General features: G+C 38.5%; 1 protein-coding gene across 1 annotated transcript in view; it reads right to left on the bottom strand.

Annotated features, from left to right (window-relative positions):
* The window catches only part of gbe1b (glucan (1,4-alpha-), branching enzyme 1b), a 159808-nt gene that overhangs the window by 100817 nt on the left and 44862 nt on the right, over positions 1–14129 (bottom strand). Inside the window, exons 6-7 of the mRNA XM_038294400.1 lie at positions 6734–6824; positions 5639–5848 (exon numbers count right to left, since the gene is read on the bottom strand). Coding sequence (XP_038150328.1) covers positions 5639–5848; positions 6734–6824 — 301 coding nt within the window. The remainder of the gene's footprint in view (positions 1–5638; positions 5849–6733; positions 6825–14129) is intronic.

The raw sequence follows: 14129 nt of genomic DNA on the forward strand, positions 1-14129 counted from the left end.
GTTTCAGTGAATCAAAAACAAGCTTTTGCCAAATATTGTAATATTCCAATGCGATTAAGTCTATTTCCAATTCAAGTTTTCTTGTTCCTTCTTCATAATGTCTCCATCATTTTTATGAACCATCGCCACTTTCACAGCCACGTTCAAGCATTGAAGGCAATGAAACCCACTCCAACAGGGTAGATATATCATTGGCATGTAAAATTTGCATGCAAGGCAAGTGGAATATATTACCCCTTTAAAAATGGCATTAAAGTAGTCTTAAAATTGCAATATTGCAAAAAATATATACAAAGGTGAAAACCACAGTTTGATACACTGCAGAGCTCTAGTTCTTATCAACCATGAATAGCCCTGGGAAATTAATTAAATGCTCCCTCCTATAAGAAAACATTTACATCCCCTTTTAGAGCTGCTGTCTGTGGCTAAGTGTATGTTGGCAGCATTGCATAAAAAATGCATTAACTTGGAATCTATCATTTAATTATTTCACAAGTGAGTACTGTCCAAAAAAATTGTAGTGAACAGATATGTGCTGCATTAAATGTTGCCAGTCGTGTAAGATCACATCTGCCTAAATACTTACACTCTAAATAACATGATAAAGATTGATAATAAGAGCTAAGGCCCAGAAATAAAGACAGAGTTGAGTCTCAACTTTTTAGAACACAAGTTTAGGTTCAGTCTGAAGGCTTTTGTGTTGCAGCTTCAATGTCATATGAGTTTAAGTTGAAGATTTTAGTTCCATCTCTTACATCTTAAAATGTCAATAATGTAGCGCAGCTTGTTCACAAGAAATGCATTTAGCTTCTATTGACTTGTTCCTTTGCATAAATACCCGACTCTGGAATGTAATTCAGGTTAATCTGGTAAGAAGTCTTTTCAGTCAGTTGAAGAAGTTGGATGCTTTTTGTAAAATGAATACTTAAGCAAACTTTCACTTGTTTGCTCTAACAAAACTAAATATGACAACGTTTTTACCAATAATTCCACTGAATAAAATGCTCTGATGCATGGTTAGGGTGTTCCCTAGCTTTCACCCAATGACTGCTGCAGATGGGCCCCAGACCCCCCTGAGCCAGTGAGATTAATCAAGTATGGGAAAACGATGCATGGGTAGATTCTATCCTGAAAGAGAGCATGACCCTAATTTTCCTCTCAATTCAGGTCAGTCTGGAGAGACAGTCAGTAGCTCAGGAGGAGAAAGTATGTCCTGTAACCACTTGAAATCCCCCGCTCTGTCCATCTCTGTTCAACCTTGGTAATACACCTCACCTGCCTTAGGTTCTTCTGATAGGAGGGAGAGGTCAAAGAGCAAGCAAATTTACCATTTTAAATTCAAAAATACAAAGAAGATGAGTAAAAACAATTTGTGGCTGGTAGCAACATGGCACTAGAGTCTGAAAAATTTTCCAAAATTTGGGATACATGACTGGAACAGATCTTTCAGGTTTAATTGTTACTACATTTGAGTTATATTCTTATAAATGTGTCCGGTGATGGTAAATTAAGACAAGTCGATTTTGGGGTATTTTGCCTTGTTCACTGATTTGGAAAGTGTGATTTCCAAGTTTTCCAATGATATGTCAGGCATGAAAATCAGATTTGTCTTGGAGAGTCCATGCCATCTGAAAGCATATACCGTATTTTCACGACCATAAGGCGCACCGTACTAAAAGGCGCAGTCTCAGTTATATGTCCCATTTCTGTATTTAACACACACATAAGGCGCACCGGACTATAGGGCGCATTTTTTATATACAGGTACATGTCCTCTACTACCTTTAAATACCTCTACTGCGTATTTAAAAATACAGCGGGGGCAAAACTGAGTATGACTGTGCTTTATTCATGTATTTTTTACAAAGTATTAATCAAACCTGGCAGCTGGCCGTGAGACAGACACATCGTAGATGACACAGCGCTGTGGTCACTCCTAAATTAACTTAAAATCCTGAAACCTGCCGACGGAATATGTTCGCTTTTATTACCGGTATCCTGGTGCCTGCAGCTAAAATTATTTAGATGAAAAACACCTGCCAGCCACCGCGTGAACCCGGAGGCTGCCCAGCCTAGAGGCTGCTGATGAAGGGATTTCTGCTGTCGGTGTACCGCTGGTATGTGGGGGTCTGAGCGCCTCCAACAGAAATAGATAATCTGGATGAACTGACTGCAATTATTAAGTTTTCAGGTGGACTTTCTCAGTTAAAAACATGTTAAAACTACTTTATTCCCACTGATCACAGCAAATATAGCTGCAAGATTTAGATTATTTAGATGAAAAAACACCTGCCAGCCGCCGCGGTGAAACCAGAGGCGACGCGGCCCAGATGCTGCTGTTGAATTAAGTTTTCAGGTAGAAAAATAGAGCGGGAGCAAAATTGAGTATGATTGTGCTTTATTCATGTATTTATTACAAAGTATTAATCAAACCCATCAAAGTCATCATCCTCTGTTATCCTCAGCATTCCTCTGAATAAAACAGCTGCGCTAAATCAGACATGCCAGTTTCCCCTTCTTCGCTGTCAGTCACTTTCCGTGCAGCGCAGCTCCTCAGAAATAATGCCGGCTTTTGCAAAAGCTTGAACAACAGAGCCAGCAGACACGTTAGTCCAAACATCTACAATCCATCCGCAAACGGTGGCGTAACTTGCCCGGCGCTGCCTTCCACTTATCCTGAAACTGTGGTCTCTGTCTGTCATCCATCGCTCCCACGCCGCTCGCAGCCTTTCTTTGACGGCCGCTTCACACCGATGTCGAGCGGTTGAAGTTCCTTTGTCAGACCCCCGGGATAACGGCGAGCACAGCGTTCATTTGATTCACCTTTTTTTTCACATCGGCTGTGAGATGGGCACGCAGCGATGGTGATGCGTGGAAAAAACCACCTGGTCTCCTCACATACACCTCCCTCAGCCACACTTTCATCATCTCCTCATCCATCCAGCCTTTTCCATTTAATATCATATGTCATCAGAGCGCTGTGTCTGTCTCGCTGTCAGCTCCCAGATCAGCTTCTCTGATTGGTTGATGCGGCGCGTCCAGCAGCAAAACTTCAATTTTTCCATCTCGAGCAGCAGCAGCGCGTTGGCGGTGCGTCAGATGCTTAAACGCTCCCGACGTGCTGCACCTGCTGCTCAAAACGCGCTGCGGGACCTTTTGCTGCACCTATACGCGCGTCAACCATTGACTTTGCATGTAAACTCGCTGCTTCTGCTGCACCTGCTGGGTCCGGTTCACACCGATGTCGAGCGGTTGAACAGCGAGCACAGGGTTAATTTGTTTCCCCATGTTTTTCACATCAGCTGTGAGATGGGCACGCATGGGGTTACATATTAACAGCGATGGTGATGAGTGGAAAAAAAAACACCTGGTCTCCTTACATTCAGCCACTCTTTCATCATCTCCTCAATGAGGTGGTCTCAAAAGTCGCAGTTACAACACACATAGGGCGCACCGCACCATAGGGCGCACCGCACATTTTGAGGGAAAAAAAAAGACGTTTAAGTGCGCCTTATAGTCGTGAAAATACGGTACCTTGAAAAGGTTGACATGAAGAAATCTCAATCTGAAGATCAAACTTTTCACCTCCGTCTGCTGCTGGGAGTTATGATGCTCATTTTCATCTCATTTAGAGAAGCTACACCCACTTTTGACATATAATATAATAGACATATAATATCTGAATGTGGTGTACAAATAATTAATTTCTGAATTGTGTAAATCTTATTTTACTTTGGCCGCACATTTTAAGGCTACTTTAAACTTTTACTTAAGTAGTAATTGAATCTGATACATTTACTTTGATGGTAATAAATCCTTAGCAAGAATATTAAGTAGTACTCCCTCCACCATTGGCTAAAATTGTTAGCATTAAATTCAATTCAAGAATGCTGACAGGCATGTTCAGGTGAGTAATAGCTAACGCACGTTGGAATGAAAACAAATAAAAAAATATATATAATGTATGGAAACACCCCATAAGAAAGAGAAACGTATTTTTGTAGATCTCTTTGCCTCCAATGAAGTAATTAGTATGGAAATGTTTTTACTTTGCTGGTTTCTTTTTTGTGGTAGTAATCATCTGGGAAGTTTGCATTGTGCGTCTATTTGCCTCTAAATGTCCAATAATTTGCATGTCCTGCCACTGTCTTTCCAAAGCTAAAGAATCCAGCCATATGTTGACAGAGTCTGGAGTAAGCTTCTGGCTACAGGACTGTTTTTCTACTCAGAGTACACTTTTCTTCCGGTGTAGCATTTACAGTCAAAGTTACAAATTTTCTCAATTTCTCTGTCATCTTCCCCATCAACAGTTACTATCGATATAGCCTCTGATATCTTACGGTCTAACTTGTCTGACGCTAGTCCAATACAATCTTCCTCGTTTACATCTTCACTCAGTTGTAGAATTGGGATATTATCCAGTCTTATCATGTCGCCTTCATCGTCACTAAGATAGTCTTCAAAATCAGTGTAGCTTGTGTTCATAAGCATCCGGCTTGTTGAAGAAATACTTCAGAACACTCTCGGCGTAACGTCCTCGGTTCAGCTCTTCTGCAACGATCTTTGCAGTGAATATTCAGTGAATGTTGATACAACAGTCATTTTGCTGCCTAATATCAGCCACGCTATTCGCTTGGAAGGCGGGAGCATTAGCAAAGGAAACAAAGGACAGCTTACAGACAGACAACGACACGTCCCCTCTACATATGAAGAAATCTCCTAATAACAGCCTATTTCAAGCCTAAAATGTACTCTTTTAAATACAACACCGAGACTAGAAAAAGCAGATAATACAAAAAAAAGCGAAAATCACCAAATTTGAAAAGAAAAAAGAAAAAAACCTTTTCTCAATTTGCACGAAAGTTGTCCTGCCAATTGTGTCCCTGGATTCCATGACGCATCACAAATGTTGAGCTCTTTGGAAATGCATGTCAGCAGCACCAGTTTCCCAAAGCTCAACTTATACGTTTTTTATTTCGATTTTAGTTAAGTATATAAAAGCTGTAGTTGTTTATTACTTCAGCTACAAATCAATGCTTGCAAGGAGCAAAAGCAGGCAAATGTCTACATTAAGTAAAGGATTCATTTCACTAGGGTTTTCACAACGATTGTTTGAAAGTGTCAGGAAAACCTTAGAGGGAGTGGAAGGGGTTAGGATCTGGAAGCAAATTTTACTGTTTTGTTTGTTTTCTAAGCTTGCTCTCTGCCGTCGGGGCTGTAGCGTGTTCTCCTGCCTTAGTGAGCCGATGAAAGATTTCACAGCACAGGGTTCACATTTTCACAGCATTTTCCTCATGAATTTGTGCAAATAATGAGGCAAATGTGTTTAAGAACACAGTTTTCATGACCGTTAGGCTCATTAAATGTCAGAAAATCTGCATAATTCTGTTGTACTTCTAAAAGTTTCCACCCAAACCAGTTTTTGTCCTTAACAGTACTGAGGAGAAAGCCTAGATGTCAGTGAACGGACGGATACACTCATAGAAAATGAGTGCATCAGCCTGATTTTCAGGTTAACACTGCCTTGTTTTACAACAAAAGATTGTAATTTTTTCTTAATCAATGAAAGAATCCAATCCAGAGAGATGCACACAATATATACCATATTTTGGTTAAGTGGTGTGGGGTGACAGAATACCTGGCGTAGTTGAAGAGGCGGCTGTCCCACAGACTGTGCTCTCCTCTTGGTGGAGAGTGAAAGAAGCAGGAGTCAGACCCATCAAAGGCATTAAGGCCGTCTTCCGTGTTCTTGGAAGCATGACTGTGGACCACATCCAGCAGCACCACAATACCCATTGAATGAGCTACATCAATCAGCTCCTTTAGCTCCTCTGGGGTACCAAAGCGACTGCATGAACAAAAGGCAAACAATGATTAAGTGAACAAAAATATTTCCTTTTAAAATAAGTAAATGTTAGAACATTTGAACAATATTAAATAAGGGTAAGATTTCAAAGGGCATAAATAACATTGTAAGGGACTGTAACTACACAAGCAATTTGCCTATCAGATTAATAAAGTATAAAATTACAATATACACCCTATCCTGGATATGATACTGATGCAAAGACAGTATATAAAATAATGAATAAGGAACTCTGGACGATGATAAAGACTCACACTGGTCTGTCTTTATCTTTGAATCCCCACAAGTCTGCGGATTAACAGCAAACATGTTTACCAAGAGATTACTGATTGTGTCAGACTTCATAACCTTGATTTAAGGTGACTGTGTCGAAGCGCCTCGCTCAGTTTATGACTGAGTGCAGGTACAGATACTATATGGAGAGGATAAAACTGTATAAATGGAGAAAGTCTGCAACAAATACACCTTTGAGTTCTAATCCCTCATAGTTCACTCCTGGTTGATTTGTTAACACCTGTGGTTACTGAAGCAGGTCATAGTGTAAGCCGAACAAATGTAGCTCAGAGGATTCATCTCACTGCATTTATTTATTTGATTTACTTTCAGTTTTTGGTCAGAAATTGACAGGGAAGTGTTGTTCAGCATTCTAATTTCAGGATTAATGCACAAATGCTGCCAGCAAAGGGATATGAAACGTGCATATGGATGAGTTTATGAACTATATATGAGCATATAATCCTATTACCAAACAACTACCAAATGAATATTAGGTCTATTGCTGTTTAAACAAAGCAGACAATACAAAATAATTACTTGGAACAATTTGGTCTGTCAGCAGTAAAAATAATTATTAAAATGAAGCTTTACCTGGATGCGGCAAAGAAACTTGTAATCTGATATCCAAAACTTGCATAGTAGGCATGCTCCATGATTGCCATCAACTGTATACAGTTGTAACCTGGATGAAATAACATGAAATTAAAAAGCCATTTATCACTTAGAGCATTTCATTTGCACTTCTAGCACAATTATTCATCGTACTAAGACCTTTTATTTACCTTTGTTACTTTACAAAACACAACCCTAAAGGCATTTTAATACGGCTTTGTCTGAACAACCAAGAGAGTGCTATGGATGAGTAAGAATTAAGCTTAAAATGTATGGTAAAAAATTAAGGCAGCACATAACCCTGAATCAGTAAGGGTATGGTAGTTGCGCTAATATAAGTGAACGGGAAGCAAGATAAAGCTAAACACAAGGCAACTTTAAGAAAACCTATTGGAGGCTCTAAATGTCTTGAAATTGAGGAAGACGTTCACCTCCTAGCATGACATAGACCACAGAACTCCATGCATTTTTTAATAGAGCTCTCTTTGACTGTTAGTTTTGACAAAAAAAAAAAGATCATTAGATCAAGTTCATAGTCCAACTTTTCGATACCCATCTCATCTATACCACTCCAAACTACTCCTCTCTGTTCAATTACAGCACATTGAATTGTCTTCTTATTGAAATGTGCTAAAAGAATAAACTTCCCTTGCATTTTATGCACATCGTCTTAAAAACGTCAAGTAAATACTTAACACACTTAGGAAAAAAAAAATAATTTAAAAATGCTTGTTGACACAATATCCAATGACAACATTATAACTTTGTCTATTTTCAATGTAAGAAAAGGAAAATAATGTACTGTAATGTTTTGTCATTGACAAGTAATAACATCAAAGGTCAATGTTATTGTGGATATGTTGCCAATATAATACAGTAATTTGTACCAGCAAGGTTTTTGAAGTGGTTTATCCAAACAAAGTTGAAAAAGTAAAAAATCAAACCACTGGATTTGTTTTCCAAGTTTGAAGATGGTGCACTTCCCATCCAGGAAGATTTCTCAATTCAAATGTTTGGATTAGCGTTGAGTACCAAGCTTTATGCAGTAGCCCAACAAATCATTGCTATGACTTAGAAAACATGCAAATTTAACCCAAAAAAAAAACAGGTCTGCCCCTTAGGAATGGGGAGTTATCTTTTTCCAACCTTCTGTATCTAAAAGAAAGGAACTTCTGTGCCTCTAATTCATCAAAAAACAGCTCAAGATGTCAACCCATATAAGAAATGGCTATTAGGATTTGAATTTAAGTTAAGAAGTCAAAGATTATTAATAAGTTATGGGCGTGGACTTTGATTAGGCCGTTTTATCATTTCACAGTGGATCTGGTTACAGTTTTAGGGTAGTTGAGCTGGTACAAAAGCATCCCTGTGAAGTATAATTTCTTTCCTTCCCCCCCCCCCATCATTACAATGTCATAAGTACAGAGCAACGAAATGAACCATCTGATTTTAACCCATCCCCTTGGGGAGCAGTGGGCTGCCATTGTGCGGCGCCTGGGGAGCGGTGTGAGATTAAAGGTCTTTGCTCAGCGACTCAGAGTGGCAGACTGTGGGAGTGGGGCTTGAATTCAGAACCTCTGGATTCCAAGCTCTATGCCCACTCCCCAATTGCTTTCGGGTGTCCGAGAAAATGGTCACGATGGATTAAAAAGAAAGGGAAAAAAAAAAAATGGAAAAACAAATGAAGGAAATAACACTGCACATGACAACCAAAAACTCAGGAGCTCCACTTGCAAGCAGGACTTTTAAGTCTACATAAAAAAATGAAATAAAAAATCCAAGCTGCATAAAAATCTTCCCCCTGTGTGTTGATAAACACCCTCTCTCTCATATTTCAAACTCATCTTGGATCAGCAAACCAATAACATTATATGTCTAGACTTGAAAAAGAGGAGAGCAAAGCAATGCTTGCCTCTTCACGTGGATCACGAATGTGCCACGTCTCCACATTTTAAAGCCGATGAGATAGTGCTTTCTGCTTTGGACTTACTCCCCTACAGCAGTTCAGCAAAAGTTTAAATTCAGGTCAAATTCAGTTCAACTTGCAGAGAGGCTGTCAGTTTTGTGATTATATTTGGGTGTTTTTTTAAGCAGCGATGAGAAGTTATATCATCAAAATGCATTGCTTATGACTTAAAATGTCAATTTTAACTATTATTTGTACTTTATTTTGTTATTCCTTTAAAGCTTTGCGCAATTAATGAAGAACCAAATTGGCATCATCTCCAACTAGTTTCTCGGCTGGAGAAAAACATCCCTACAGACTTCAGTTTGATGTGAAGTGTGTTACATAAAGGAGAAAACAAAAATAGTTATGCACTACGGCTGTGCAATTTATTGCAATACAATCACAATTTGGCAAAACGCAACTTGCCAACCACAGAAACACTTAATTTTTGTCACATTATATTGAGCAAAAGTAACACTTAATTTCATTCTTACAGTCCTTCAGGTGTCGGTAATTTGCCACTGGGTTGCCACAGCAAAGAAGGGAAGAGAGAGTAGATCCATGCATGATAGTAGAAGTAAGAACTCTTAAGTGTTACAGTTAAGTCCTGAAACAATGGACTGTACAAGCGTGCATTCAAGGTCATAAAATCACTAAAAGCCTGCGGTGAAACATCTACATGCTTGTATTTAATGCACGCATAGGTAAAAAAAAAATTGCAATAAAATTCCAATTGCAATACTGGTTGAAAATAGTCGCAATGTTGATTTTTTTGGCAAAATCTTTCAGCCGTATCATACATTGCATTGAATTGTGTTGCAACAAGAAAAAAAAAAGGGAAAATATGACGGCGAATAGAGTATTTTTGGAATGCACACATTTTATCCATTTATTGTTGGTAGAACTGCTAAATAATACCTCAGTCCGGTCAGCTTCTCCTTTCATATTATTCACTTAATAGACACCTGCTGCTTGAATCATTTCCAAAACAAGTATGCAGTGCATTAGCCACACGGCAAAAAGCAAAAGTATTATATGACAGTTTCCCTTATGGGGATGCTGTTAACTGCATAAATTTTACACAAGCCATGGGAAAACTAGTTTCTTTTCTCTCTGAAAACCACGATTCTCTGTCTAACCTGTGCCACTCGAAGTTAACTAATGAGCTCGAGGCATTTCCTCTTTGACACCAGCTCTAGCGCATTCATACAAGCTTAGGCACAAAGGAAACGGTGTCTATTAGAGTTAGGAGGTCATGTAGAACATTTCAAAAAGACTTGGGAAAAACAGTGTCTATGGATAAGAGAAAAACAAGCTCCTAAAGTGCCACTGAGCACTCCACTGGGAGGTCCCAAGGTTTTTCACTGTTGTCTGAACCCCATTTGTTTATATATATATTTATATATCTTTCAGGCTAGAGGGAGGAAAGAAAACTTTACCTCTGAAGAAGTATGACAAAGCACAGGAGTGAGAGGGAGTTTCTCTTTTCTGAATTTATACTGTAGATGCACACCCTCCTCAGTCAAGAAAATGAAATGGCAGGCAGAGTCAGCCATCACTGGAGACAATGGAATTTAGCCTCGCAGTGAATCCTGTTGTGCAAAATCCCTGAGCTGCTCCAGGTGGATTCTTTGACAGCATTTAATCTGGCAGTTTCTTTACTCGCTAAACAAGATGACACAAGCAGGAAAACAGCATTTATCACACGTCTCTGGTGTGCTGCACCAGTTCAATTGGAGCCTTACAATAAAGCGAGGCCAAGCTGGCATGCTTCTATACAAAATAATGCAATGCTTCAGCTGCAGAGCTACACAGTTATACAGTACTGAGTTTAAACTGAGACTTAAAAATACAAATTATTTGTTCACTGTGGTCCAAGATCCAACAATTCCAAAGGGCTTATACACACAGCGGAAAACAGATGTTTACAATGCATGTCCTTTCATGCATTTGCTAGTTTTGTTAATTTTTATAAAGGATGAAAACATTTTCATTTGCCAGTGTAAACAAAATGGTTTCATTTATTATACATCCCTCAACTAACTACTGACACCCAGGGTAGAACTCTTGATATCAGTTCTCTTCAGAGGTGTCAAACGACGAAGTACAAATACTTCTTTTCTCATATCATTTTATTTTTTTAATTAATTATTTTCAATTCAATTAATCAGAGTTGTCAAGTAACAAAGTACAAATACTTCGTTACTGTACTTAATGTACTACACTTTTCAGGAATCTATACTATACTCCATTTCTTATTTTTCTTCCTAATGCTGACTTCTACTCAATTTTTTCACAAGTATCTGTTCTTTCTATTCCTTATATTTTTAAAACTAATGTTACTTGGTGCTCTTGGCTTCGGTTTAATGTTTATAAATATTTATTTTGTGCCATCCAATGCAGATCATTGACACCATCCACATCTAGTCAAAGCTAATGGAATTTGATGAGTCATACAACGCAAACACTTATTGGTTAGCTATTTGTCAAATTTGTGCTGACTCCAAAGAAAATCATCAGAATCAAGCAGGTGTTCTTCAAACTGCAAACGTGAATTGTCTAGGCCATGCGACAATGTCGGATTCAGAAAAAGATGTTGAAATGTCTGAAAGGTCGGACACAGGCGAGAGCATATCCGGAGAAGGAGACCAACAAGTCCTCCCTCATCCTTGGCCCTATCTCAAAGAATTTTTCAAAAATAGTCAAACAATTTAGCTTTCAATTCATATTGTGGCATATGGCTGTTTTTTTTAAAGGTTACTTTATACTTTTATAATTTAAGTATTTTTTTGGAGCACATTTTCATTTTTATTTGAGTAAAGGGGTCAAGTTGATACTTCAACCTTTACCAGAGTGTTTTTAAACTGCAGCATCTATACTTCTACTTAAGTAACAAATGTGTGTACCTTTCACACCACTGGTTCCCTTATATGACATCCAATCCCAGGCTAAGCCAACAACAAAAATCAGATGCAGTAACTCCTTTTCAACCTGAAGAGGGCACCAAACAGGCAGTCTTAGACACAAATGCAGGACTTCCACAAAAAAGTAGAAGGGGGTTGGGGGGGGGGGGCTGCATTCCTGTGACTGGATCACCTTTTTTTCACCTTTTTTCCCAAAATAATCTTTGCTGAATTTGCTCAAAGCTACAATGTACCTTGCTGCCACCAGAACGCCTTCAAATGTGAATTACAAGTTTGGCCCCCAGGAAGGCCACTGGTGACAATACATCACAAAATTAAGCAGTGTTCAAATGTGTTTTGGAATCTGTCAGCAAACCAATTTGGCTCAGTAAACTAAGAAGTTAAGGAGTACCTTGCAAAGATAAGGCCACATTCACCCCTCTAGATTAAAACCTACATCAGAGACGAAAAATATGTGTGATCAGGTAAGGGTTATATCTCTTTTGTTGCGCAAGAACAACTTTTATCTTAGTTAGCTCTTCTGTTAAAGGGAGCTCAGATTGCCTTATAGCACTGCTCTGGGTCAAATGACTCATTCAGCAACAGATCCAAATGTCTCAATTTAAATAGTTGAAGTTCTAAAAGGGCAACCCTCACCGAGCATCGACACATACCAAGTGGTATATACTGATCTGAACATTTTTTATAATATATTTAAAACTAAGCAACTGGGTTAAAGGTTAAGCTGTGTTGCTTTAATCTTAATATTTTAACAGCCCTACTTGATCTCAGTGCAGCATTTGATCAAGCCAAACTAAAAACCTTACTGAGCAGTCTGAATTCTGACTGGTATATCCAGCTCTGCATTAGATTTTCTACTTTTTATCAGATAACTTCCACAATGAGGACACTTTCGCCTTCATAAAGTCTGATGTTCTCAGACAATTGTTCTTCTTACATAACCCCATTAGCTTACATACAGTCCTTTTAAAAATGTCCTACCGCATGTATGCAGATGACATCTAGTCACATTCATCTAATCCCCAAAAGGCGAAAATGCTCTTAATTTTAATGCATTGTTTAACCAGAATAGGATGCCTCTCTTATTAATAACAGGTCCTACTGATCTGCATTCCAATATCAAACAGACACTTTTTCTTCTTGCTCAGCAGTTAAGTCCAAAGTATAATTCTTGTAATTTTATTTGAGTCAAACTTAAGGCTATGTCTTGAATATTGGATACATTTCCTATCCCTGCGTCTTTCATTTAGGAATCATTTCTGAATTACAGTATATGCTTTCGTGTGCATATTCTTCCACTTGCATTTTTGTACCCATATTATTGCAATGCCTGACTTACTCTACCCTACTGTTTTAGGATAAATAAGCAAATCTGTATGCCTTTTAGAATCAACAACCAGACTTCTCATAAATCCATAAAACAATTTCCAAATCAACCCATTTAATGAAGATTAGAAGAATTTGTTTTATAGTATCTGTATTTAATAACTGAGCTGGAAATGGTAAAGCTGCTGCTTATCTCTTGCTTTATCACTAAACACACCGCCTGGTCCCTTTCAATGACAGGCTCAGAATCTGCTGGTGGTTCCTGATGAAAGGCCAAACACTACTAGGAAATGGGGGCTTCCACTTCTTGGGTCTTAGCTGTGGAATACCTTGGATATAAATTTTCATTCTGCTGATTCTGAAGACTTAAAAACCATTCAGCCATTTTTTAACACATAATTGTGTAGTAGTAGAATTCCACACCAAAAATAAAAAATCCAGTCTTACAATTCAGTACAAGTAGATATTCCCACCTTAAGAAAAAAATGTACATAGCGATCAGGGTTGCACCTTTCTGACACTCAAAACAATTAATCAAACAGTAATTAATAGGTATTAGGTACAGAGTATTTTTATCACAAACAAAGCATTTGACTTAATTTTCACTTTGCTTTCAATGAAGCCATTTACCTTTAAATATATGAAAAAGGGAAGTGTGACTCTCCCCCTCCCATGCATGCGTCATAAAAGGTGTGACAGGGTTGGTATAATCATGCACGGTACTGATCTGAGCACTCTGTCATGTGTTTGTTAGACCGACAGTCAGGGCATGTAAGGTCTCCAGAGATTTCTCTACTGTTCTTATTTTGAAGTTAAAATGAATAACTTAAGAGTTGCAATAAGATAAAAGTATCAGATCTAAATCCATTTTTTTCCATGAAATTGTTGCACAAAAATAATGATACGATTAGCACACAGCTTGAAACCCTTATTCACATCGTAATGCATGTGCCTCAGATAACTGTTGCTTTTAAATGTTTTAACAACGTGTGTTCCTATTCCATGGCACCGTTTGGCAGCTTGCTTAACGGTTCTGTTAACGGTTCCAGGCAGCACCAGAGCCTAGCCTTGCGTCACATTTTTACGCAAGTTACGTCACGTGGTGGCAAGTAGCCAGTTTTATATCACTGGCTGTGCTTAATGTGGTTCCTGGTAAATCATAACATTTCTGGAAAGA

Source organism: Cyprinodon tularosa, unplaced genomic scaffold, assembly GCF_016077235.1.
Source record: "Cyprinodon tularosa strain WSP-4 unplaced genomic scaffold, ASM1607723v1 ctg34, whole genome shotgun sequence".
Taxonomy (NCBI): domain Eukaryota; kingdom Metazoa; phylum Chordata; class Actinopteri; order Cyprinodontiformes; family Cyprinodontidae; genus Cyprinodon; species Cyprinodon tularosa.